Source organism: Chrysochloris asiatica, unplaced genomic scaffold (assembly GCF_000296735.1).
Source record: "Chrysochloris asiatica unplaced genomic scaffold, ChrAsi1.0 scaffold00142, whole genome shotgun sequence".
Classification (NCBI taxonomy): Eukaryota; Metazoa; Chordata; class Mammalia; order Afrosoricida; family Chrysochloridae; genus Chrysochloris; species Chrysochloris asiatica.
This window is the reverse complement of record NW_006408660.1, coordinates 8,324,661-8,349,953: the sequence shown is the minus strand read 5'-3', so window position 1 is coordinate 8,349,953 and position 25,293 is coordinate 8,324,661. Positions and strand designations below refer to the sequence as shown.

Sequence of the window (25,293 nt, the reverse complement as noted above, 5' to 3'; positions counted from 1 at the left end):
GAGGCCAGGATAGCCAAACTTCATCTCTCATACTTCGGACATATTGTCAGGAGGGACCAATTGCTGGAGAAGGATAACGTGTTTGGTAAAGTTGGAGGGTCAAAGAAAAAGCAAGTCCCCCAGAGAGATGGATTGGCAAAGTGGCAGCATCAGTCAGCTCAAGCATGGCAACAATTGTGATGTTGGCCCAGAACAGGCAGTGTTTCCTTCTGTTGTGCATAGGGTCGCTATGAGTCAGTACCAACTTGATGGCACCTAACAACAACAACAACAACAAGAGTAGAATTACTGAGTTGGAACCAACTCCATGGCACTTAACAACAATAATAGCATATGCATAGGAGTGGGATTGCTGAGCCATAGTGTATGCATATGTTGTTGTTGTTGTTAAGTGCCATTGAGTCAGTTCTGGCTCATAGAGACCCTGTGTAGGGTTTCCAACGAGTGGCTGGTGAGTTTGAACCGCTGACCTTGTGGTTCAAACTGACTTTACAGTCCAGTGCTGATCCTCAGCACCACACCAGGACTCCTACAGTGTATGCATAGATTCAGCTTTAATAGCTAACTCCCCAACAGTTTTCCAAACTTTTACTCATTGCAGATACCAGCAGTATATGAGAGCTCTGGTTGTTCCTTGTCTGTGCTAACCCTTAGACTTTTTTTTTTTTTTTAGTCTGACAATAATAACTTCATTATATTTCATTTTGTTACCTTGTTCAGTTGCTTATAGTTCAAAATAGTGAGGTGTGCTAATCTTTGGTTGTTTTTGTTGTTAGGTGCTGCTGAGTCAGTTCCAACTCATAGTGACTCTGCACAGCAGAACAAAACACTGCTCGGTTCTGCACTATCATCACCATTGTTGTTAAACTTGAGCCCACTGCTGCTGTCACAATGCCAATTCACCTCATTGAGGATCTTCCTCTTTTTTGCTGACCTTCCACTGTACCAACCATGATGTCCTTCTCCAGGAAATGGTCTTTCCTAATAATGTCTGACGTATGAGAGACAAAATATTGCCATCTTAACTTCTAAGGAGCATTCTGACTGTACTTCTTTCGACACAGATTTGTTTGTTCTTCTGGCAGTCCATGGTACTTTTAATATTCTTCTCCAACACCATAATTCCAACACATCAATTCTTATACTGTCTTCTCTATTCATTGTCCAACTTTTATATGTATTTGAGGCTGTTGAAAGTACCATGGCTTGGGTCAGTGGTATCTTAGTCCTCAAACTGACATCTTTGCTCTTGAACACTTTACAGAGGTTATGTGCAGCAGATTCACCTAATGCAATATGTTGTGTGATTTCTTGACTGCTGCTTTCATGAGTGTTGATAGTGGATCCAAGCAAAATTAAAGTCTTTGACAACTTTAATCTTTTCTCCATTTGTCATGGTGATATTTATTGGTCCAGTCATGAGGATTTTTGTTTTTTTTAATTTGAGGTATAATCTATACTGAAAGTTTTGGTCTTTGATCTTCATCAATAAATATTTTAAGTCCTCTTCGCTTTCAGTATGCACGGTTGTATTATCTGCATATCACTGGTTGCTAATGAGTCTTCCTCCAATCTTGATGCCGTGTCTTTCTTCATATAATCCAGTTTCTCAAATTATTTGCTTAGAACACAGATTGAACAAGTATATGCCTTTGGTGATTTTCAATCATTCAGTATCCCCTTGTTCAGCTTGAGCAATTGCCTCTTGGTCTATGTACAGGTTCCTCATGAGCACAGTTAAGTGCTCTGGAATATCCATTATTCACAATGTTATCTTCAGCTTGTCATGATCCACACAGTTGAAAGCTTTTGCATAGTCAGTAAAGCACAGGTAAACATCTTTCTGATATTCTCTGCTTTTAGCCAAGATTCATCTGACTATCATACTGTCAGTAATGTATCCCTGCTTCCACATCCTCTTCTTATTCTGACTTGACTTTCTGACAGTTCCCTGTGGATATATTGTTGCAGCCATTTTGTAACTATCTTCAGCAAAATTTTATTTGCATGTGACAATATGATATTGTTCAATGACTTACGCGTTCTAGTGGGTCACTTCTCTTTGGGATGGGCATAAATATGGATCCTCTTCCAATTGTTTGGCCAGGGAGCTCTCTTCCAAATTTCTTGGTATAGGTTAGTGAACACCTCCAGTGCTGCATCCGTTTGTTCATTGTGTATTCTTCTTCACTGACCTGGAAGGTGTGTAGTGGTAGCATTTTGTGGTTTTATTATTCAGTTCCCTGATGACTGTTGAAGTTAAGCACCTTTTCATATGTGTTTTGGCCATTTATAGAATCTTCTTTTATGAAATGCCAGTTCAAATATCTAGCTTTTTGTTGTTCTTGTTTTTACTGATTTCTAAGAATTATTTATATATTATAAATGTGGAATTTTCATCCAATGTATGAGAGGTGCTTCAAAAAGTTTGTGGAAAAATTCCATTTTTCCATGAAGTGTTTGAAGTCTCTCCTATGTATTGTGCCACTTTGTGGGTTGTCTTTTTATCCTTTTAATAGTATCTTCTGATGAAAAGTTCTTAATTTTAAAAAACTCGATCATAATATAGTCCATTTTATTACTTTTTTTCCCTTTATGGTTAGTATTTTGGGTCCTGTATAGAAACCCTTGCCTATTTTAAGGTCATGGCGATTACCCTCTTGGCTTGCTTTTACAGGCTGTAGACCTGGGGTTGATAGTGATGATGGGTATAAGTGTGAGTCTTAGGCCATGTTTTCTCTACCACTGGGAGAGCCAGTTGCCCCAGGACCACTGATTGAACTTTTTAAAATCCTCACATTAAGTTTAGGGTGTTAGGACCATTTTCAGATAAGGAGATTGAGGCTCAGAGAGGTGTAGTGTTTTTCTCAAGGTCACAATGCTGGTAATTGGCAGGATTTGAACCTAGATTTGATTCTAAAGGCAGAACTTTTCCACCATACCACTGTGACTTAGTTTCCCCACCTACAAAATAAATCTGTGCAACATATAGTAATACAGACCCCCCTGCCAGATCTGACATGGTGATCCTAAGAGCCTAAGCCAGGCAGGCATCTTGGCCTAGGAAATTGTGAAAATGCCCGCATGATAAGAGTACAGAGGTGTTGCTTTGGGAAGCAGTAGCGTTACTGGGTTCTAGGCAACCACCCTTGCTCAGACAGGTACAGGCATGCATCCCCTCTCTCTGTCTGCACACACACACACACACACACAGAGAGAGAGAGAGAGAGAGAGAGAGAGAGAGAGAGAGAGAGAGAGAGTTCATCAAGCAATGAAGAAGGTAAAAACTATTTCAGAAACTGGGGCTTTCCTAGCTACTGTGTGGCTATCTCCAGATACCAGTCTTCTCCCAAATTTATACCTAAATTTGACTTCCTGTTAAACTAGTGAGTGCTGAGATTTGAACCTATGCCTGACACTTGCCATAGTAACAAGAGACAGAGCCCCAGCACTTGAATCACCCTGGCACCTGTAGCTTGGCAATAAGGGATCAGACCAGACCCAGCAGAAAAGAGATGAGTAGCAAGGGATCCTAAGGGGGTAGCCTGGTCAAATACCTGCCCCCCGCACCCCCCCCCCCCCCCCCCCAGGCAGCTGTCAGCTTCATAGCAGGGCATTCAAGACAAAACTAAGTGTCTGGGAGAGTGGTGTTAGGGTAGGAACTTTGGAGGTTAGAACAGGAGATGAGCAATTTCACGTGTACTGGAGGGGCAGGCTGCTGGAGCAGAGCTGGGCTAGGAGCTGCCCCAGGGCCAGCAGTGGGTCTTTTCTAGGTGGACGGAATTCAGAACAATGATGGCCTGTAAGCCAAGAGGCTGGGTCCTGGTGTACTGTCCAGCCTGGGTTCCTGCCAGTGTCAGGCCCTTATTTTTTGTTTTTAAGTTATGTAGTTGCTTACATACATGATTTGAAAACATCTAAACAGCAGAAGGGAGTGTCAAATGAAAGTAAGTGTCCTTACATTTGTCTTCCCACTTCCAGCCCCATTTCCCAGGTATAGCTATTGTTATTGTTGTTAAGTGCTGTTGAGTCCCTACTGACTCTCCTTATGAACAACAGAACAACCATGACCAGCTTCTGCACCATGCTCACAGGTGTTGGTATGTTTGAGCCTATTGCTGCTGCCACTGTGCCAGCTCATCTCATTGGGGGTCTTCCTCTTTCCCGCTGACCCTTCACTTTACCAAGTAATAGCCATTTTTAACCACTTGTAATTTCAGTTCTTCACTATCACTTTAAGGGTACTTAGATGTCTTTCTTGACTGACCAATTTTGGACAGTACCTGTGCAGTGGAAGACAAGGGATGATAATGGTTAAACTATTTCCCACTTCTCCTGATTTTTGGTGCTTGTATTGATATATGTATCTTTTGGTCAGTTATCTCAGATCCCCATATATATTCATCCTCAGCAACACACACTTGAACATTTATATACAATGAGCTATTCGAATACTGTTTCATTATCTACATACTTGGAGTCCCTACATCATTGGAGTCGTGGTGTGGTGCTTTAGCAATAGAATGTTAACCACAAGGGCAGCAGTTCAAACCCACCAGCCAGTCCTTGGAAACCCCGTCAGGGTTGTTAGGAGTGGGAGCTGATTTTATGGTGCTTAAGAATAAAAACAAAGCTACACCCTCATTTCCGTGGGTTGCTGTTGTATGTGGGTGTACCCATCTTCTCTGCTAAGCTGTAATCAGTGTCTCTGTCAGGCCCTACTCCTTCCTCATGACTGGAGTCTGGACACAGGAGCTCCTGGTTGCTTGCAGTGAACAAATGAATGCGTGTTCTTGTACCTTTTCTTTCTCCCCTCACCAGTGGCGAGTCACAGCCAAAGGCCAAGCTCACATTGTCTCTAGTGGTCCCTGAAGCTACCAGAGAATCTCTGAGAATGGCGAGGTTACTTTCCCAAACATTTGGCTTGAGGTAGATGGGCCTGTAGAGTCTCTCTCCTTCCCTAAGGATGGTGGGGGTTGTCTTTTTGACCTTGTAGGAGGTGTTCCGGCAGCACCGAGGGCTGCAGCTCCTGGCCCTGGTAGAGGAGGTACTGCCCCGCCATGGCAGTGGCCACCATGGGGATTGGCACATCTCCCTGAGCAAACCCAGCGAGAAGGAGCAGCACCTGCTAATGACCTTGGTGGGCGAGCAGGGTAAGTGAGGGCAGGCAGGTGGGAGGGAGGGGTGCCATCCTCTGGAAAGAAGACCCAAGAAGGGAGCATAAAGCAGCACTGAACCAATAGATACTTCCTGAGACCATGTGTCAGTCACCTTAGAAGCCCAGGAAAGTGTACTGACAGAACTTGGACTTCTAAGGTAGCAGGATGAATAACTGGAGTTCCTATCTGAGGGTTCAGGGAGTTCTGACAAAGCTGGTTATGGAGAAGAAGTGAAGGGTGGGAAACAACAGGAAGTTAGGGGTTCAGCACAGTCATGAGATGAGATGGGCATTGCACACTGTGTGGTGGGGAGAGAAGAGAGCAGGAGCATGTCTAAAATGAAACTTCATCGGGTTGTGGGATGATACCTGCCTCATAACAAGTGTTCCCTGAGTATTATTTCATTAATCCGTCCAGTAGAACTCAGGCAAATGAGAGAGAGTCTGTGTAGGTAGGAGCTGGCCAGTGAGGTTATCAAAGCTTGGGCCAGGACTTGTCTGATAGGGAGCTGGAAGCCTGGGGAGGCAGAACTCCATGGCCAAGGCTATGTTGATAATGGTATCTCTCCCCCCAACCAGGGGTGGTACCCACTCAAGATGTCCTTTCCATGTTGGGAGACATCCGCAGGAGCCTGGTGGAGGTAAGAGCCAGCAACTTGGAACCAGACTGCAGGACCCAGTTAACTGTTGATGCCCTCCCACCCCCATCCCTGTGCTCTGGGAGCAGGTTGATCTTTCATGAGAACAAGTGGCTACCTATATTACATGGTTCAAAGGAAGAAAAGACAGACTCTTGTTCTTGAAATTCTTCTTATTTAATTAAGATCTTCCCAAGACACAGGGCCACTGGGAAGACAGGCATGTGGACTCTTAACTGAGAGCCATACAGTGTATGTAGCGCTGGGTGCAGAAAAGGGCAGGAAGGGCGGGCTGTAGTAAGAACTCCGTGGTTGGAGAGAACACAAAGAGGAGGAAGTTTCTGAAGGAGATTTTAACAGTTGAATGAGAATGTTCTGGGTAGACAATAGGAGAAACACCATGTTTGGCCAAAGGAATTGTGCAGGGACATGTAGGGATGGATGAGCATGATATGGTGCTAAGGAACCACAAGTGACAGGAAGCCAGGAGCACATAGGAGACAAGGAAATAAGCCATCAAGCAAGCACTCTCTATCGGGCTGTCCAGGGTGCGGGACAAGAGCTCAGGTCCAGGAACCAGCTTACCATCTTGAGAGGTGCCCCTGACCAAGCAGTGCTCTGCTGACTACCTGGCAGGTCCTGGAGAGGCTGGGTGGAGGAGGTAGCCTGGACAACCAGGGAAGAGCAGAGTTGCTGGCCTGTGGGGAGGGGCTGAGTTGTCCTCAAGTTTTTCTGCTCCTCATGCCACGTTCCATAAAGAAGAAATCCCATAAAGGTCTGAGGACAGCCACTATCTCCCAAAACTACTTTCACTAATTTCTTTCTTTCTTTCTTTTTTTAAATGTTTTATTGTGGATTATGTGATAATTTACATGGGAGACCATTAGCTTTACATTCATCCTATTGTATATCATTTCATTGCCATGATTACAGTCCCCGCCATACTTCCACTAATTTCTTGAGGGCTCTGCAATGACATCAAAGATGAGCTGTGTGTAATCTTGGGTCCCTGCTTCCTTATCTACTACATGCAGGGTGAGAGAGTTGTGGTTTTGTAAGCATATTGAGCGCTGTGTGCCAAGCTGCACCAGTTTCTCACTGAGTCATTGCCATGCCGTGGGGCTGTGAGGGTTAAATAAACCCTTGTTGGATACTGTGGGTATCCCATTTAAGATAAGAGAACTGAAGCCCAGAAGCTAGATGATTTGCCCAAGATCTGGTAGTGTAGTGGTTACCAGTCTGGCTGCTAATCTCATGGTCAGCAGTTCGAAACTACCAGCCGTTCCATAGGAGAAAGATGAGGCTTGCTGCTCCTGTAAAGACTTACAGCCTCAGAAACCCTATGCAGGGTCACTGTGAGTCAGAGCCGAGTCCATGGCACACCACCACCACCACACAACTAATAAGTGGTAGAGTGAAGCTTTAAATTCAGGCTGGTCCGTGCTGCGATACTGACTGGATAGTCACAGAAGATCTTTCCAGATCTGAAATTCTGGGCTCAGGGACACACAGAGGTCGTGGATACTTCAGCTCATCTTGCCCTTTTATGACAGACCCTTTTACCTCTTTTCACCAGTCCCTAGTCCCTGAGTATTCTGACCTTACTGGCACACTTGAGGGGAGGGCACTTAATTCAAACCGACTTGTCTGTAACATGTGCTAGATCTCTGGAAGTATATTAGTTGGTAAATTTAGCAAGAAAAAAATTACTCTTAATAAATGACGTGTAAAAATAAGTTACTAAAAGTACTAGAAATATGCAGGGTGGTTCACAGAGACTAAGGAAATGCTGACTGCCTGGCCTTAGAAGTCCATGGCTCTCTGCATCAGGAGCCAATAGATAGCACCCTCACCCTGGTACCTCTCCTGCCCTGATGAAGCACTTCACCTCTCTTTTGTGGGAGAGGGTCTGTCTGAGCTGGTGGGAACCTAGCCACTGAGCCAGAGAAGGCAGGTGCCTGGAGGACAGCCTAATCAAGATCATATGTGTGTGTGTGTGGGGGGTGTTACTGGGGTGCCAGGGATGGATGTGGGTCTACGAAGCTGTTTCGAGGGCTCGATTCAGTGGTTGTATGTGGGTGAAGGATGGTAGTGAGTGGCTCCTAGGTGCCCTTCATTTTCTCTTTTTAAGTTACTAGTGGGGATGGGGGGTGGGGGGTGGGGAGCGGTCTGCTTTATCTAGTGACCCATACGTAGCATGAGGGCCAGCCTCAGTAGAGGGGTAGGGTCAGACTCTTGTACCAGCTGGGTTATGGTTGGGACAGAAACCTGGTGAGGAGGTGAGCGAGGTTAGAACTGTAGGCGGGCAGAGGGGGAGGGGGCGCAGGGTAGAAGGGCTTGGAGCTACCCTCAGGCTGCTGGGATGGGATTGGGTGGAGAGTCTCTGCTGAGCATGGACTGCCTAAGCCTATGAGAAGGCTTCAAGGTCTGCAGCCACCGTGGGCCTGCTCTTTCTCAAAGCTTGACCTAGTCCCTGAGCCCCAACCTCAAAAAACCGTCTGGGGAACCCATGGCACCCCAGGGCCTCAACTGAGGAGCCTGGCCCCTCCTACCCCTTCAGATCGGCATCCAGAACTATTCCACAACAAGCAGTTGCCAGGCACGGCCCAGCCAGGTGCGCAGTGACTATGGGACGCTCTTTGTGGTGCTGGTGGTCATCGGTGCCATCTGTGTCATCATCATTGTGCTCGGCCTGTTGTACAACTGCTGGCAGCGCCGGCTGCCCAAGCTTAAGCATGTGGTAAGTTGGGGCTGGTGGGCAGCAGGGCCTGGGCTCTGTGTGCATGCCCATGGTGTGTGTGTGGGGTTTAATTAGGAACTGTCCTTGACCATAGGACTATGATGCGGTCTTAACGGGTCATACAGTTGCCACTCTATAGGGAGGTACATGCAATGAGTGGAAGCAGGGCTCTACCAGGACAGAGTGGAATCTTGGCTACTTTTGAAGGAGCCCCTGCTGTAACTCATGAGTGCCCAGCTGTTCCTTTATGAAATGGACTGTTACAAAGAGAACGTCAGGAAGGTGAAGAACAGTTCAATTATTAGCAATGGGCACAGAAGACGGGGACTGCCGCCTGTTGAGGCTCTGTTGGGGATTGCTGTGTATGGTTTATCGACTAGGGGAAAAAAATTAAATGACTCGTTCAAGGTCACATGCTAGGAAATGGTAGAGCAGGGGTAAAGGCGTGGTTTGGATGTACTTATTTTGGGCGGAGTTGGGCCATGGGCACCTGGGCCTGGGGAGGCTGGGACAAGAGGGCTGCCCTGCCAGCTCCCTGGGCCAGCAACCCTCTCCCCTCTGCCCGCAGTCGCATGGCGAGGAGCTGCGCTTCGTTGAGAACGGCTGCCACGACAATCCCACGCTGGACGTGGCCAGCGACAGCCAGTCGGAGATGCAGGAGAAGCAGCCCAGCCTGAACGGCGGCGGGGCCGTCAACGGCCCAGGGGGCTGGAGCACGCTCATGGGGGGCAAGCGGGACCCCGAGGACTCAGACGTGTTTGAGGAAGACACGCACCTGTGAGGCGCCCAGGCCCGAATGCGGAAAGTGGGCCGAAGCCTCGGACCTGAGCCTGACCCCAGCACCAAGCTGCCCCTTCGCACCTGCCCTGTCCCACAGCTGGTGTCAGGAATGAAAGGGCAGCCCCGCAGTGACCTCGAGCCTCTCCTGCCCCTTGAGGTCTACCCTGGTTGCCCACCCTGCAGTCTGGCCCTCAACTCCGGGGCTTCTCTCCGCTGCCCATCAACTTTTGAAAACAGTCTACGCACAGTCCCCCTACCCATTCCCACCCCGGTTCCCTGAGAATATGAGCCTGGGCCTCAGACACTGGCCTGGTCAGGGCAGCTCGCCTGAGGACAGGACCCTGCCTTCCTGTCCCCTGCTGAATCCTGGCTCCATGGCCACTGCCTCGCGCCCCGCCCCCTACCGGCTTCAAGCACGGGGTGCCGGTGATCAGTGCGTCCTGCTCACTGGGACTCCCATTAAACCATCTGGGAGACTACACTGAGCCCTCCCTGCCTCCTGCCTCTTTCTTTCTGAGATGGTGGGGAATGTCTGTGATGGGGTGAGTGGTTCTAGAGGAAGTGGATGTGACCCAGGACGATAGCCAAAAGGGGAGGACCGAGTCCTAAGTAGGGGGTGGGAGGTGTATACTGTGGAGTCTGCGACCCTGGATAGGGTTTCCGAGGCTGTAAATCTTTACGGGAGCAGAGTAACTGGTAGTTTTGAACTGCTGACCTTGAGATTAGCAGCCCAACTCATAATCACTACGCTTCCAGAGCTCCTTAAACTAGGGGGATGGGGGAGTGGGAAGTAGGGCGGTATAAATGGGCAAAACTGCGGGCACAGAGGGCTAATTTAAGGGCCGAGTTGGACCTAAACTAGCAGTGACCCGGGGTCGCGGTGTTCCCCTGCCCAAAGGGGCCAGGCTGTGGGGCTTCGTGAGTGCGAGGCCGGTACTTAGGGTCCAGGCTGTTGGTCCTCCAGGCGCCAGGCGCCGCTGCAGAGTACAGACGGGGCGTGTTTGGGGGCTGGACCGGCGTGCATGTTTACATTCGCCGGGACGCGTCGCGGTTACGAGATTCCGCGTCATGGATACCAGCGACCTCTTTGCGAGTTGCAGGAAGGGGGATGTTGGCCGAGTGCGGTGAGGGGCCCACAGTACTGGGTCTGGCGGGCTTGGGACGGGCTGGGTGTCCACAGGGCTCATGCGACCCCGCTACTTGGTCTTGGTCCACTGCTGGCCTCAGAGAAGGGTGGACGCCTCAGCCTTTATCGCAGCTCTCGAAGGCTCTGGACCCGGGGGACACCTCTGCTACTTGGCTCTGGGGCCTCAGAAACAATTATACTACGAGATGCCCAGGGGCCGTGGGAGTGTACATAGGCGGGAAGGAGATGGGGTGGTGAGGTACGGAAGGCTTCCTGGAGGAGGGGACTGCTGCTCGGAACGCTAATGGAAGAGGAGGGGTCGTATCTCTGGACTAGCAGGCCCCTGGGACAGAGCTGGATGGAACTTCACATGTAGCTCCTTTTCTGGGTGCATTTAACACATAGAGTCCTAAATTGACGTTCAATTGAAAAAGGTTAAGATATCCCAACGGGCAGCTAACGCAAATCTGGCGCTTAGAGCGCAGTCCCTGTTGACTGGACGAAGGTCGGGGGAGCGGGGTGCCCAATTCCTATCTGGGCATCTCCTCTTTGGTGCTTCACTTCCGTGCACCACTCCTTCCTCATTCCTTGGTCCTGATCACCTCCCTAGGGCTGGTCTTAGTTCTTTCTACCCTTCTTCACTTTCCCAGCGTCTTCCCTGACTTCAGATGCCCCTTAAGAGTTGATGACGCCCCAAACGGAAAGCATTCAGGAGCCCTCTGAGGTCCAGTCAGCACTGGATATCACCCCCAGGCTGCCCATGTCCAAGATGAAATTCTCACCATCCCTTAGACTGTTTCTCCAGTTGCCGTACTTAGAGTGGGATTTACCACCATAAGTGCTGAAATCCCTTCAACTACCATGTCCTATGACTTGCCCCTTCTAGTCTGCCTACTCTTCAAGCTCTCCTCTGTCTCCCTATACGCCCCTCCCCCCATTGCCCTTTCTGGCCCTAATCCCTCCAGTCTCCCCGAGCCATCCCACTGCCCCATCACTCCCTTCTTTTGCTTCCAACTCTTTCAGGCCAAAGTCTCAGCCTCTTCACTCTGGAGCCTAGCTCTACCCCTCAGTACACTCCACACTATGAATGTTCTCAGTGTCTGTCCTATGCATCCCCAACCCTCAGTACCCTTTCCCTGATGACCTCTGGTCTGCTGTCCGTTTCCTACTCTAGTCTGCTTATCTCACTGCCCTCACCTAGCCAATAGGGATGCTTACCCCTTCCCTGTTCCATGGTCTCCTTTCCCAGACCATGAACCTAGTCATGACCAGGCTCTGACCTCATTGTTCAGGTACCTGCTGGAGCAGCGTGATGTGGAGGTGAATGTCCGAGACAAGTGGGACAGCACCCCCTTGTGAGTGCTGGAAATGGGGTGGGCTGGGTGGTCAGGGCAGACTGAGAGGAGCCTTCAATGCTGACAACTGCTTCCCATCCTCCTTCCTTCCCTCAGATACTATGCCTGTTTGTGTGGGCATGAGGAGCTGGTACTCTACCTTCTGGACAATGGTGAGGAGGGGACAGGGTCAGTGGGTGTGTGCCTGTGTGCGTGCTCCGACATGTGTTCAAAGCCATGGCTACACATTTTTGGACTCATGATTCCTTTCACTCCCTCCACCCCCAATCCATACAGCAAGTTCTACCCTCTAGCAAGCTCTGAGGTTTTTGTGTGTGTGTGTGTGTGTGTTTTTTTTTTTTTTTTAAATCATTTTATTTTTCTTGTATAAAAACCACTTTTGTGGTTGTCACGGCTGAAGCCTGGGTCCTTTAGCACAGAGACTCTGGTGTGGATTTTCATGAGATGTACATGAATTCCTGGTAGGGTAACTGGGTGAGCCTGGTCTCTTTCTAGAGGTCGGACGTGAGCTAGATGTATCTCTTAGAGAAGACATCAAAGGTGGTCTTGGTGAAGTTGCCCAGGGTGACAGCCCCTGGCTGAGGTGTAGGAGTCATCAGTATTGGCCATCATTAGCAGCTTCTTGGGCACAGGGCCTGAAATGATGCTAGTGCCTCTAGGCACGGGGACGAGACATACCAGGACAGAGCCCAAGCAGCTGGGTCACCTTGCAGGGAATCCTGTGGGGTTTGCCAGTGTTGTTCCCCTAGTAGCATCACTGCATGGGAACAGTGGACAGCTAGCTCTACTCTTAAAACCTATTCTCTTCTCTCTGTCTACTTCCCGATCTCCACTGCTGCCACCCTGGCCAAGTTACTATTACATCCGCCCGGATGCAATGAGATCTGCTTATGTTTTTCCAGTGGCTTCCCATTGCATGTAGAGTAAGGCCATCACCTCATCGTGCCTCTGAGGTTGCCCATCTGCTATCTGCCTCCCAACTCTTGCCTCCTTCCTCACTCCCACGGCCATGCTGCTACAGACACGGCTTCTTTTTGTTGTACCAACACTCAAGCCTGTTTCTGCCTTGTGGCCTTACCACTTGCTGTTCCTTCTGCATGGGCCACCCTTTCCCAGACCTCTGCCTGGTTTCCATGTCTGCATCCACTGACAGAGCCACCTTCCATGACCCACCACCACCACCCCTTGCTGTGGGTTTTCTTGATCTCTGGTGTGCAACCTACCTGGCACTATTTGTTAGCTTGTTGATCGTCCCCTCTGGACTGTGAGCTTGGTGAGAGTGGGGCCCCATGTTGTTCCCAGGGCCTAGGACAGAGCCTGCTCTGGGTTTGGTATGGTTATAAATGAATTGGACTTGGATTTGAGTGCATTCCTGTGCCCTGGCAGGGAGGATGCTGGGGTCAGAATGGGCCCAGGTTATTTTGGGAAGAGATTTCCAGGACTTATGGACCCCATGTGAGTGACTGGAGGTGGGGAAGAGGGCCTGGGGGTTCGGATTTTCCTCAGGCTTGCATAGGCCTTTTGCCAGCCTCAGCGTGCAGCTGATGCCCTACTGACTGGGAGCTCTGCTGCCCACCTTCCACCCCCCACCTCCCACATCTCCCAGGAGCCCGCTGTGAGGCCAACACCTTTGATGGAGAACGTTGCCTCTATGGGGCGCTAAGTGATGCCATCCGACGAGCGCTTCGAGACTACAAGCAGGTCACTGCTTCCTGCAGGAGACGGGACTACTATGATGACTTCCTACAGCGGTGAGGCAGGAGTGGGCATGCTTAGTGCCATGGGTCGGTGCTGGGTGGGGCCCACGTGGGGCCCCATGCAGCCACCTTTGTCCTGGGGTGTACTGGGGAGGCAGGAGGTCTGCAGAAGCATCCCCCGTTCCTGTCTCTCTCCAGGCTTTTAGAGCAGGGCAGCCACAGTGACGTGGTGTTTGTTGTGCATGGGAAGCCATTCAGGGCACACCGCTGTGTCCTGGGGGCGCGCAGCACCTATTTTGCCAACATGCTGGACACCAAATGGAAGGGCAAAAGCGTCGTGGTCCTTAGGCACCCACTGGTGCGTCCCTCCAGGGGCTGCGGGTAGGCTGGCTTACCAGGGATGGGTGGAGGTCTCATGCTTTGTGGCTGCCTCTGACTTCCACTCCACTGTCTTCTCTGCCCACAGATCAACCCTGTGGCCTTTGGGGCCCTGCTGCAGTACTTGTACACAGGTGACTCCCTGGGCCCAGGGTGGGTGGGTGATAAAAGCTGCATTGCTGGCCAACAGCTGATCCAGGGATAACCTTGGTGGTGAAGAGGCAGTACTAGGCTCCAGTCACCTCCTGTTCAAGCTAGGAGGCAGCAGGCTGATGTATCAAGTCTACTCAGAAAGAACTCCCACCCACAAACAGCCTTCTCATCAGCTCTTAGGCCTGTAGAGTTTAGTCTGCGACTCTTCTTTTTCTTCTAATTACTTTTTATTTATTTTCTTGTGATTGAGAATACACAGTGCAAGACATCTACCAATTCAACAGTTTGTGCATGTATAATTAAGTGGCATGGATTACATTCTTTGTGGGTGTGCCCATTCTCACTCTCTCTTCTGAGTTATGCCTTCCCTGTGTCCGTAAACTCACTGCCCCTAACTTTCCTCTCTCATCTCTGGAGTTGTTGCTGTCACTTTGATCCCCTAGATCATCTTAAAATGAGCTCAGTGCTCAAGGCAGGCCTTTTTTACTCGTTAAGCTAAACGATTGTTGGATTTTAAGAAGACTTCAGGGGGTATTTTTGGTTTAAGGTTTAAAGATGATCTCCGGACAGTAGTTTCAAAGGTTCATTTATACTCTCCTTGATTCCAGAAAGTCTAGAGTTCCTGAGACTTTGAAATGACCAGGATTCCTTGATCGAATTGATGAAAATGATCTGTAATTGTAGCTGGGCACTATCCAGTTCTTTTGGTCTCATGATAAAGGAGGCAGTTGTTCATGGAGGTCATTAGGTATACACATTGTGTCCATATCTGATTCCTGCCTTTCCTTCTTCCTCTGTTGCTCCGGGTGAATAGAGATGAAGTGTTGGGCCTTTGATGGCCCTTGGCAAGCTTTTAAGACCCTAGGCACTCTGCAAGGAACTGGGAGCTAGAACAGAGCACTAAACACATTAGGTCAATTAACTGGGGTGCCCCATGAAACCATGGTCTTCAACTTCCACACCTTCCACACCAAGGAACAAATCCCATGAGGTGTCTGGTTGTACATGAACAGCAGCTATTCCTTTTTTGTTTTGTCATCTTAAATATAACAAACAGCTTGTGCTAATTCAGCTTTTTACATCTGTGGCTCTTCTTGACAGGAAACCAGAGCAGCTATCATTCCTGGAGTCCCTGCTCTGTAGCCCCCAAACCCCTTCCACTAGGCTGAGGGCCGCTCAGGTCCTGACCACCCCACCTCTGCTCCCCAGGACGCCTGGATGTTGGTGTGGAACACGTCAGTGACTGTGAGCGCCTGGCCAAGCAGTGCCAGCTGTGGGACCTGCTCAGCAACCTTGAGGCCAAGTGTGAGAAGGTGTTCGAGTTTGGTGCGTCAGGGTATAGGGTACAGGCTGGGCGGGGAACGACCACTGTAGCCTGGCCATTGACCCTGCATGCTCCCCTCTGCAGTGGCCTCTAAGCCAGGCACTTGTGTGAAGGTCCTGACCATTGAGCCACTGCCCACTGACTCCCGCCTGCAGGAGGACCTGGCGCTCCTGGCCAACTGCGCCCTGCCCCCTGAGCTCCACGTGAGTGGGACTGAGTGTGACTGGCCCTGTGGTCGCAGGGACAGGGCCTCTGGGATGAACGTGTTAGGCAAGCCCCATGCGGTTGGGTTCAGTTTCCTATTGTGACCTTGCTCAGGTCACTTCCCTTTTTTGAGACTGGCCACTGTTGCCGCAGCTACCTTCTCTGATGGGGACTCCTCTTCCTGTCTCTCCAGGGTGATCTTGGGCAACTGCCCTTCCCCTACCCGGATGGCTTCAACAGTTGCCCCGACATCTGCTTCCATGTGGCCGATTGCAGCTTCCTCTGCCACAAGGTGCTCAGCCTACCCCTCTGCCTCTACCTCAGCCCTAAGCCCTGGGCCATTCCCCAGGGGACAGGCATTGACCCTGGTCCTGGCCCTTTCTGAGCGTGGCCTCCCCCAGGCCTTCTTCTGTGGCCGCAGCGACTATTTCCGGGCTCTGCTGGATGATCACTTCCGAGAGAAGGAGGAGCCTGAGGCTTCGGGGGGCCTGCCGGCCATCACACTGCATGACATCACCCCCGACATCTTCACCCATGTGCTCTACTACATATACAGTGACCACACTGAGGTGCGGGCTGGGGGGCAGGGGTACGGGTGTGTGCAGGGCTTGGTAAACATGGGGTTTCATGGTAGTGCCAAGGCCTGTTTGGGTCTGAGAGTTGCTCCTGGTTGGTTCTGTGGTGAGGTTTTGATTTTTCTCTGAGGGAAAGGGAGCCTTGGCAGGTTCCAGAGTTCACGGCTTTAGCACTTGACCTGGATGTATTCCCCACTCAGCTACCTGCTGTTTCCATGTCCTCCAGCTGGAAGGCAGGTGGGAGCAGTACCTCTGAACTGTAATACTGGCAAGCTTCAGGTCCTATCCCACAGCAGTAGACAGTGGCAGCTGTGGACCCCTGGGGTCTCTCAGTTCTTTTTCTGTTACCCCATCTTTCTTCAGCTGCCCAAAACATCACTCATGCAGGGCCACATGGACAGCACCCGTAGTTTGGAGGTTTGCTCTGCCAGGATATATGTGTGTGTGTATGAAGGCTAAGTAATAAATCTTAATATATAGCAACTTAAAGAAGAGAGAAGTTTGCTATTCCTCCTTGTCTTGGGGTGAGTGCCACAGGGCAGCTGATTTTCTGAGGACCTAGCTGTTTTCTCCATCAGTGTCCTGCTATGTCTTGGGACAGAGGACAGCAAACTTTCTATAAAGCTTCAATTGACAGTATTTGAGGCTTTGAGGCCATATGGACTCTGTCACAATTTCGTTGTTAAAAGCAGCCAGAAACAGCACAGAAATGAATAGGTATGTGTTCCAATGAAACTTTACTTACAAGAGGACATGGAGGCTGTGGCTTTGGGCATGTCCTCCTCTGTATCTGGAGACCTGGCCTCAGGCAGTGGCTGGAGGAGGCAGAGGAAGAGTATGCACAGGTTCCTCTCACATGTAGGACACGGGTCGTACACACCTCTGCTCACGTTCTAGTCGGAAGAAAGGTGTCTCTGGTTGGGCAACCACACCTGCTGCACCTCCATAAGGCAAGACAGGGCTTCAGTTCCTGGCACCTTCACTGAGCTCTCTGACCACTGCCGCCTGGGACCTGCCTTTGCCTGACTCCCTCTTGAAGGAGCTTTGCTGCCCAAGGGACCCTGGGAAAAGCAATGAGTGTCCTGCTTTGTTCCAAACAAAGCAACGTGGCTGTGGTTCCAAACCTGGCTCGACTCCCACAATAGCGCCTCACCAGCTGAGTGGTTCTTGACAAGCTACGGAACTGCTTTCTACCTCTGTTTCCCCCTCTAGAGAGTGGGGGTGGCAGCAGTCCCTCCCTTGTAAGGTCTTGTGCAGATCAGATGCACTCCCCCCAAGTCAAGTGCTTGGTGCGGTGTACACGGTGCGCATGAGCCTTCAATACCATGACCTCAGTCCTGCCACCCCCCGCTGCTCTCCACAGCCATCCAGAGCTTTTCCTGACGCAGTGTCCCACTGTAGCTGTGTCTGTAAAGCCCCTCAGTCTCTGAGCAGAATCGGGTAGGCTCCATAGTCACCTCCACCCTCACCCTTGGCAGGGTCCTGTCTTGGTTTTGAATAGCACTTTCTGTTTCCTTTTCCTCACAGCCTTTTGAGGCGGGCATGGTTAACTGCACCTCACAGATGAGAAAATAGACGTGGAGATGCTAAGTGTCTTGTCCAAGGTCACTCAGCTAGAAAGTGTCTGAGCCAGGACTGGGACCCGGGTCTGTGTGATTTCAGAGCTCAGCCTCTTTCCCTTGCCCGCCCACCCCAGGGATCCTGACTGGACCTCGGGCTCCTGGGGAGCCCCCCATCTACTCTGCCTCTGTGGTGGTGGGTCCTGTGGGAAGATGGCAGGGCACAGGCACATGAGTGGGGAGGCCTTCCCCCAGCAGGTCCCTACCTCATGGCCGGCCTTCAGAGGATACCCACTCACCTTCTCTTTCCCCTGCAGCTGCCTCCTGAGGCGGCCTATGACGTGCTGTGTGTTGCTGACATGTACCTGCTGCCGGGCCTGAAGCGGCTGTGTGGCCGCAGCCTGGCCCAGCTGTTGGATGAGGACAGTGTGGTGGGCGTGTGGCGTGTGGCCAAGCTGTTCCACCTGGCCAGGCTTGAGGATCAGTGCACTGAGTACATGGCCAAGGTCATCGAGAAGGTGAGCCAGCGGCCCAGGAGGGTGGTGATGGTGAGGGTGGGGGGGCCTCGCACACCCTGAGCCCATCTGTCCCGTAGCTGGTGGAGCGGGAGGACTTTGCGCAGGCTGTGAAAGAGGAGGCTGCAGCCGTGGCAGCCCGGCAGGAGACAGACTCCATCCCCCTGGTGGACGACATCCGTTTCCACGTGGCCAGCACAGTGCAGACCTACAGTGCCATTGAGGAGGCGCAGCAGCGGCTGCGGGCCCTGGAGGACCTGCTCGTGGCCATCGGCCTGGACTGCTAAGTCTGCGCTGTGGGTGGGCCTGTGTGCTGCCCAGCTCTAATGCCCTAGGCCCATCAGGGGGCGCCTGGCCTGGCAGGCTCCTACCTCCCGCCTGGCTGTGAACCCTGGGAAGGGTCACCTGGGGGTAAAGCCCTCCTCCAAAGGATTGACCAGCCTCTAAGCCTGGGGCTGGGCACCACTCAGGGAAACCTGGGATGAGTGCACCCCAGCACCCAATACTGCCCTCCCCCAGTATCCCTCACAGAGCCAGATGGTGCTGACTGCCTCGTCCCACCAGGCCTGGCCTGCCTGCTTGCTTCTCTGACCTGGCTTCTCACCTGGGCCAAGCAGGCCAAGAAGGTGCAGGAGCGCCTCTGTGTGTGGCAATAAAACTTGAATTCACCTCGGAGAGCTGAACTTTCCTTGGGGTTCCCATATCCCGGCCAGGGGCTGAGGGGGCTGTTCTCACTGACACCTCTGCTGAACATCAAGAAGTTACCTGGTATTCTGTTCAGTTGGAGTGGTGCCCTCTGGCTGTGGGGCTGACTGGGCAACCCATCCTTGTTGGATACCCTGAAAGCTGGTTCAGCCAGCTTACCACAGGGCGGACAGCTTCTACCCTGGGCTGACCAAACAACCGCAAGCTCTGAGATAAGGACCCAGGCACAGCCAGCCAGTGGCTTTCAATCCTTAGCCACCAATCAGAAGCACATGAATATAACACATTCATGGTGGTGGTACATAGATAAGGTCTGGTTTACAGATGCAGGGACTGAGGCTTGGCCCCTGGACAAAGCCAAGAGGAGGGGTGGCAGGGAAAAGAAAGCCTCCCCCTGAAGAATCCCAGGTATAGCACATGTGCTCCACAGACGCTGTTCCCAGGGGCTGTGATGTTCTTATGGGAAGACTGGTGGCTTTTTCAGGGTGCCCTCCACCTTACCCCCACTACGTGGACCCTCAGGCCCATTGCAGCCAGCACCCCTAAATTCTCTTCAGTCCTCTCTGGACTCCATTCTCCCTTCCAACCACATGGCGACATCCAAGTAGCCTATACACCCTGGGCTAGAAAGCAATGGTTCTCTGCTCTTGGCTAGCTCCGGCATGGTGTTTCCATGCTCTGAGGCATCTTTCCATGTTCCAGACTGTTCCTTCTGTGCTCCAGTGTGTTTCAGCCATCTTGTTCTCCACATTTCTCCCATGGGGAAGTGCTAAAGGGTCAGGTGGAATCAGTGAGTTAGCAGTTGAGGAGAGGGATGTTGAAGAGGTGAGGGCGGGCTCACGGAGGCAACCCCTGAATAAGGTATTGAGGGAGACCAGGCTGGGGCCTGCTAGGTGGAGAGTACTGCTTGTGCATGGTTGGTCTGGGAGCCTATCATAGCCAGAAATAAGACATAGGGATCTGGGGTCCCGAGGCTCTGAGCCCAGGCCTCAAGCAGAGGTGGGAGCTCCCACTTTGGCTTGTTTCTTTTTTTGTTTTTGTTTTTCTGTTGTTTTCAGCCATGCAGGTTTGTTTGTTTGTTTGTTTGTTTGTTTGTTTGTTTATTTATTTATTTAAGATTTTTATTGTGGATTGAGTGAAAGTTTACAGGGCATGTCATCAATTTTACATTCAACAAACCATACACGTTGTTTCATTACAATGACTATAATCCCCTCCATGTACCATCAGTTAACAGTATTTCTCTCTATCCACTTTAGCTTTTTTAAAACAAAAAAACAAACACACACACACACACACATACCACTCAGGCATATATAATAATTTACATCTCCAAAGGGCACATTCTGCAAGTCTGGTTCCTGGCTACCAGCTCTTGGTCCCTCTCTTCTTAGTCCATGAATCTAGAGTTCTCAGCCACTCCCCCTCTGCTTTCAAGATCCTGTCCTTATCTTTGATTTTGGAGAGCTTGATTATTATGTCTTGGTGATTGCCTTTTAGGGTCTATCCATCCTGGGGTTCGTTGAGCTTCTTGAATGCGTATCTTTTCACTTTTCAGGATGTTAGGAAAGTTTTCTTCCAGAAGCTCTTCAACTGTTCCTGTTCCTGAATGCCAATAATTCTTAAGTTATTCCTCTTCGTGTTGTCCAACAAGAATCTTAGGCCTTCTTCAGATTTTTTTAAATCCTTTTTTGTGTTTGCTCTTCTATATTAGTGGTGTTGAGAGATTCATCTTCTAGCTCACTAGTTCTGGCTTCTATCTCTTGAATTCTGCTTCTTTGCCCTTTCAGTGTATTGTCCACTTCTGATATTCTAATATTAATCATTTGGACCTCTTTCTGTAGGTTTTGAATTATTTCCAATGCTGTATCTATCTTATTTGATTGTTCCTCTAGAGCTTTCCTAACTTCTTCCTTATTTTTCTCAACTCCGTTGTATAGTGTTTTGATACATTTTATAATCATTTTTCTGAATTCCTTCTCAGGCATTTCCAAAGCCTGCCCATCTTCCAGGATGGAGTGTAGGTCTACTTCCAGCTCATTTACCTCAGTCACTTTATCTTGTTTCTGGACATGTGCAGATATGATCATCTGCTTCTGTTTTTTGGGTATATTCAAGAATTACCTGTGGCCTTAATGCTTATGGATATGTATTTTGGTATTTTTTATGCTTTCTGATTGCCTCCAGGTAGATGTATCACGAAATGGGCTTCCCTTTTCACTCTTCTTGAGAAATTTCAAGATGTCACTGTTGGTTGTTGTGACGTAACTTAGGATTTAATTTTCAGCCTATTTCTTTTTTAGTCTGCTTGTCCCGCTCCACAATCCCCATTCAGGCCTTTTTTTCTACTTATAAACAGTTCAGGGCCAGCTGTGGCCATTTGATTTTAAGAGGAAACTGTCTCTTTAAATTTCGAGGAGATCTGTGCACATGCATAGTAGAACCCTCCAAGGTTGGGGCTTGGGTGTCCACTAGCTTAGACACCCCTATTGTCACCATAATGGAGGTGTACAGACAGCAAGAGACCAATGAACAGATACCAAAAGAAAAGAACTTACACACCTGTATCTCCATAGTTCTTTCAGGTGTCTGTGGCTGCTCTGATCCTTCCCCTGCTTGATCTCACCCAAGATGGCGGCTCCTGGAGTAGCTGAGCATCTTGAATTAGAAAGCAATGGATTTCTTGCTTCTGCTACAAATTCCCCTAGCTGTAAGCCTTCCAACCTTATAAATATTCCTTTATATGTGGTTCAGAATTCTGGGACCATCCCTTGAGACTGCTTGGTCCTGCATTCTGTGTTGTTATTGATGGAGCTCCTTACTGCATTTCCACCCAATCCATCATCTTGTTTGTTCTCTCCGGCTTGTTTCTTCCTACCTGATTGCCACCCAGTTTGCCTTTTGGTAAAACGATGATTATAATAGTACCTTCCTTCTAGCTTGTTAGGAGCAACAGGTGAGCTGGTATTTATTTGTAAAGGGCTTAGAGTAGCACCTGGCTGTGCTCTTAAAGGATAAATACAGGCAGGGTCAAGGAACCTGGCACAGGGTGAAGGCACTATTGAACCAGGGGCGGTCGCAGCAGGGCAATGACAGGGGCTGACTTGCGTTTTTGAAAGATAACTCAGGCTTCATGGGCACACTGACAAGGCAGGGTGACGTGAGCCAGTGGAAACAGTAAACAATGTTTTAATGACTATGCATTTAGAAAAAGTGAACTAGTATATCAAACCTGTTTTTTTAACAGATGCTAGTTGAAATCATATCAGGGTTCTGTCTACAACAAATTGCTCTGGAATTGATATTTTATTGGGTCATCAATAGCACAAAAACAGCAAAGTGATCTATGCCAGAGCAGATAGACTCAGAACTGCCGCCCCACAGAGTGAGATTGGCATTGTGTGTTGGACACATGTGTCTGTCTGAACAGTCAACCAGAGTTCCTCATTTCCACAGCAACTTTGAAGTCAGGTAGAAAATCCAGAGTGTGAGGAAATGCTGCATGTATGAAGGTGTTCAGTGCATTGCTGCAGACAAGCAGATAGCTTCACACCATCCACACTTCCGGCCTTTTGTAGCAAATCTAGGCTTTTACCATTGGGCATCTTAGTACTCTTCCAGCTTTTGCTCATTATACAATTCCAAAACTGCTTATGTATCTTAGGTATGTGTCTAATCAATCAAATCTGTTCTTAAGATGATCTATAAATTCCAGTGGGATACGTTCAAGCTCATATTTTGGCTCTCATGAAATGTTTTAGTTTTTTTCAGCTTCAGCCTTGCGTATTAACAATTGATGGTCTATTCCACAGTCTGCCCCTGGCCTTGTTTTGGCTGATGATATGGAGCTTTTCCACCATCTCTTCCCACAGATATAATCAACTTGATTTCTGTATATGCCATCTGCTGAGGTCTTTTATGTTGTTTTAAAAGAGGTGCTTGTAATGAATAAGTCATTGGTTTTGCAAAATTCTGTCATGCGTTCACCTTCATTGTTTCTGTCACCAAGGCCATATTTTCCAATTACTGATGCTGCCTTCCTTTTTGTTTCTAATCTTTGCATTCCAATCACCAATAATTATCAATACATCTTTATTGCATGTTTGATCCATTTCAGACAGAAGAAGCTGGTTGTTATTGCTGTTAAGTGCCATCAAGTCGATTCTGGCCCATAGCAACCCAGTATAGGGTTTCCAAGGAGCAGCTTGTGAGCTTGAACCATCGACTTTGCAGTTCAAATGACTTTGCAGTCTGACACATTAGTCCACAGCACTGTACCAGGACTCTGAAGAAGCTGGTAGAATTCTTCAATTTCATCATCACTGGCTTTAGTGGTTGGTGTGTGAATTTGAATAACAGTGATGTTAATTGGACTTCCTTGTTGTTATGTGCTGTGGTGGAGTCAGTTCTGACTCATAGCGACCCTGTACAGGGTTTCCGAGGCTGTAAATCTTAACAGGAGCAGAAAACCTCATCTTTCTCCCACAGAACAGCTGGTAGTTTCGAACTGCTGACCTTGTGGTTCGCAATCCGATTCATAACCACTACGCTACCAGGTCTTCCTTGTAGGCTTGAGGATTTTATTACAGACAGCCTATACATAAAGACAGATCTTGAAATGTTCTTTCTGATGATGAATGCAACTCCATTCTTCTTTAATTTGTTATTCCTGGCATAGTAATCCATATGATTGTCAGATTCAAACTGGCTAATACCAGTCAGTTCAGCCCACTAATGATGTCCATCTTTATGTGTTCCATTTCATTTTTACAATTTCTAATTTTCCTAGATTCATACTTCATACATTTAATATTCCAACTATTAATGGGTATTTACAGCCATTTCTTTCATTTTGAGTGTGCTCCATCAGCAAATGAAGGTCCCCTAAGCTTTACTTAATTCTTGTCATCACAGATGACTTTGAGGATGTAGCTCTTCCTAGTCATATTTTGAGTGTCTTCCAACAAGATGGGCTCATTTTCCAGCACTATAACTGACAATACTGTGGTGCTATTTACAATGTTTCATTATTCAATATTCCTGTGCTTTCTGACAGTGTTCCACTGCTAATCATAAGGTTTTCAGTGGGTAAACAGTCAGAAGTAGTCTGTCTCTCCTTCTTCTTAGTCTGTCTTAGTCTGGAAGCTATGCTGAAATCTGTCCACCATGGGTAACCCTGTTAGTATTTAAAATACTGTGGCATATTGTCCAGCATGACACCAACATACAAGCCACTACAGTAAGACAAACTGACAGACAAGTGGTGGAGAAGTGAAAAATACTTTAAATTTTTTTTCATCAATTTTAGTAGGTAAAACAGATATTCTGTCTCAATTCTAGATGCTCCCAAACTTTCCATATACAGATAAATAGATCAACATAGAAAAAAATTTTACAATGGAAGGGAAATAAATAAAACTTTACACATAAAATGTAACAAAGGCAGAAGACAGTGTGTCCCATGTTGGGGAGGGGTGGTCTTTTTTTGAAAGGTGAATTCTTCTCTATTTTCTTAGATTTTTCGACACTTTTGGGGATTATAATTTTCTTACCCTCAGACTTCACTTAAAAATAAAACTATGGAAACTTTCATCAACATGGCAGACTAGGCAGACATACTACATGGACCCTCGACAACAAAGATATGAGAGACCAAAGGAAACAGACCCAGATGAAAACCCTGGAAGCCTGAACCTCAGAGGAAAGGTTAGAGAAAGGGATTGAGGACATGCTGGGAGAAGGAGCTGAGTAGCGTTTTGATACATTTTATAATCATTTTTCTGAATTCCTTCTCAGGCATTTCCAAAGCCTGCCCATCTTTTCTATTATGGAGTGTAGGTCTACTTCCAGCTCATTTGCCTCAGTCACTTTATCTCATTTCTGGACATGTACTGATATGGTCATATGCTTCTGTTTTTTGGACATATTCAGGGGTTATCTGTGGCCTTAATATTTAGATGGGTATGTATTTTGGTATTTTTAATGCTTTCTGATTGCCTCCAGGTAGATGTGATCAGGAAATGGGCTTCCCTTTTTACTCTTCTTGTTGAGAAATTTCAAGATGCCACTGTTAGTTGTTTTGACGTAACTCAGGATTTAACTTTTGGCCTATTTCCTTTTTTGTCTGCCTGTCCTGCTCCACAATTCCCATTCAGGCCTTTCTTCTAGTTATAAACAGTTCAGGGCCGGCTGTGGCCATTTGGTTTTTTTTTAAATAAATGTTTTATTGTGTATTGAGTGATATTTTACATGGGGAAACATCAGTTTTACATTCATTCTATCGTACTTCGTTTCATTGCCTTAGTTACCATCCCGTCGATGCATCAATCCCCAGCAAAAAGGTATACCTTGCATGCCCCCCCCTCCCCACTGTCCTCAGCACACAG

General features: G+C 48.7%; 2 protein-coding genes across 3 annotated transcripts in view; both read left to right on the top strand.

Moving 5' to 3' along the window:
- The window catches only part of PODXL2 (podocalyxin-like 2), a 73,107-nt gene extending 63,758 nt beyond the window's left edge, over window positions 1–9,349 (top strand). The window contains exons 5-8 of the mRNA XM_006870519.1: window positions 4,997–5,153; window positions 5,738–5,799; window positions 8,357–8,536; window positions 9,105–9,349. Coding sequence (XP_006870581.1) covers window positions 4,997–5,153; window positions 5,738–5,799; window positions 8,357–8,536; window positions 9,105–9,317 — 612 coding nt within the window. The 3' untranslated portion in view covers window positions 9,318–9,349. The remainder of the gene's footprint in view (window positions 1–4,996; window positions 5,154–5,737; window positions 5,800–8,356; window positions 8,537–9,104) is intronic.
- Window positions 9,350–10,384: 1,035 nt separating this feature from the next.
- Window positions 10,385–18,489, top strand: ABTB1 (ankyrin repeat and BTB (POZ) domain containing 1). Of its 2 annotated transcripts, none has more exons than XM_006870495.1 (12): window positions 10,385–10,440; window positions 11,735–11,797; window positions 11,894–11,949; window positions 13,404–13,548; window positions 13,693–13,852; window positions 13,961–14,006; window positions 15,235–15,351; window positions 15,434–15,552; window positions 15,747–15,845; window positions 15,955–16,122; window positions 18,005–18,205; window positions 18,283–18,489. In XM_006870495.1, the coding sequence occupies exons 1-12, from the start codon at window positions 10,385–10,387 to the stop codon at window positions 18,487–18,489; spliced, it is 1,437 nt and encodes a 478-aa protein (XP_006870557.1). The 2 variants fall into 2 exon arrangements, with proteins under 2 accessions (XP_006870557.1, XP_006870558.1); XM_006870496.1 differs by having other exon boundaries at window positions 10,425–10,440; window positions 11,735–11,762.
- The last annotated feature ends 6,804 nt before the right edge of the window (window positions 18,490–25,293 follow it).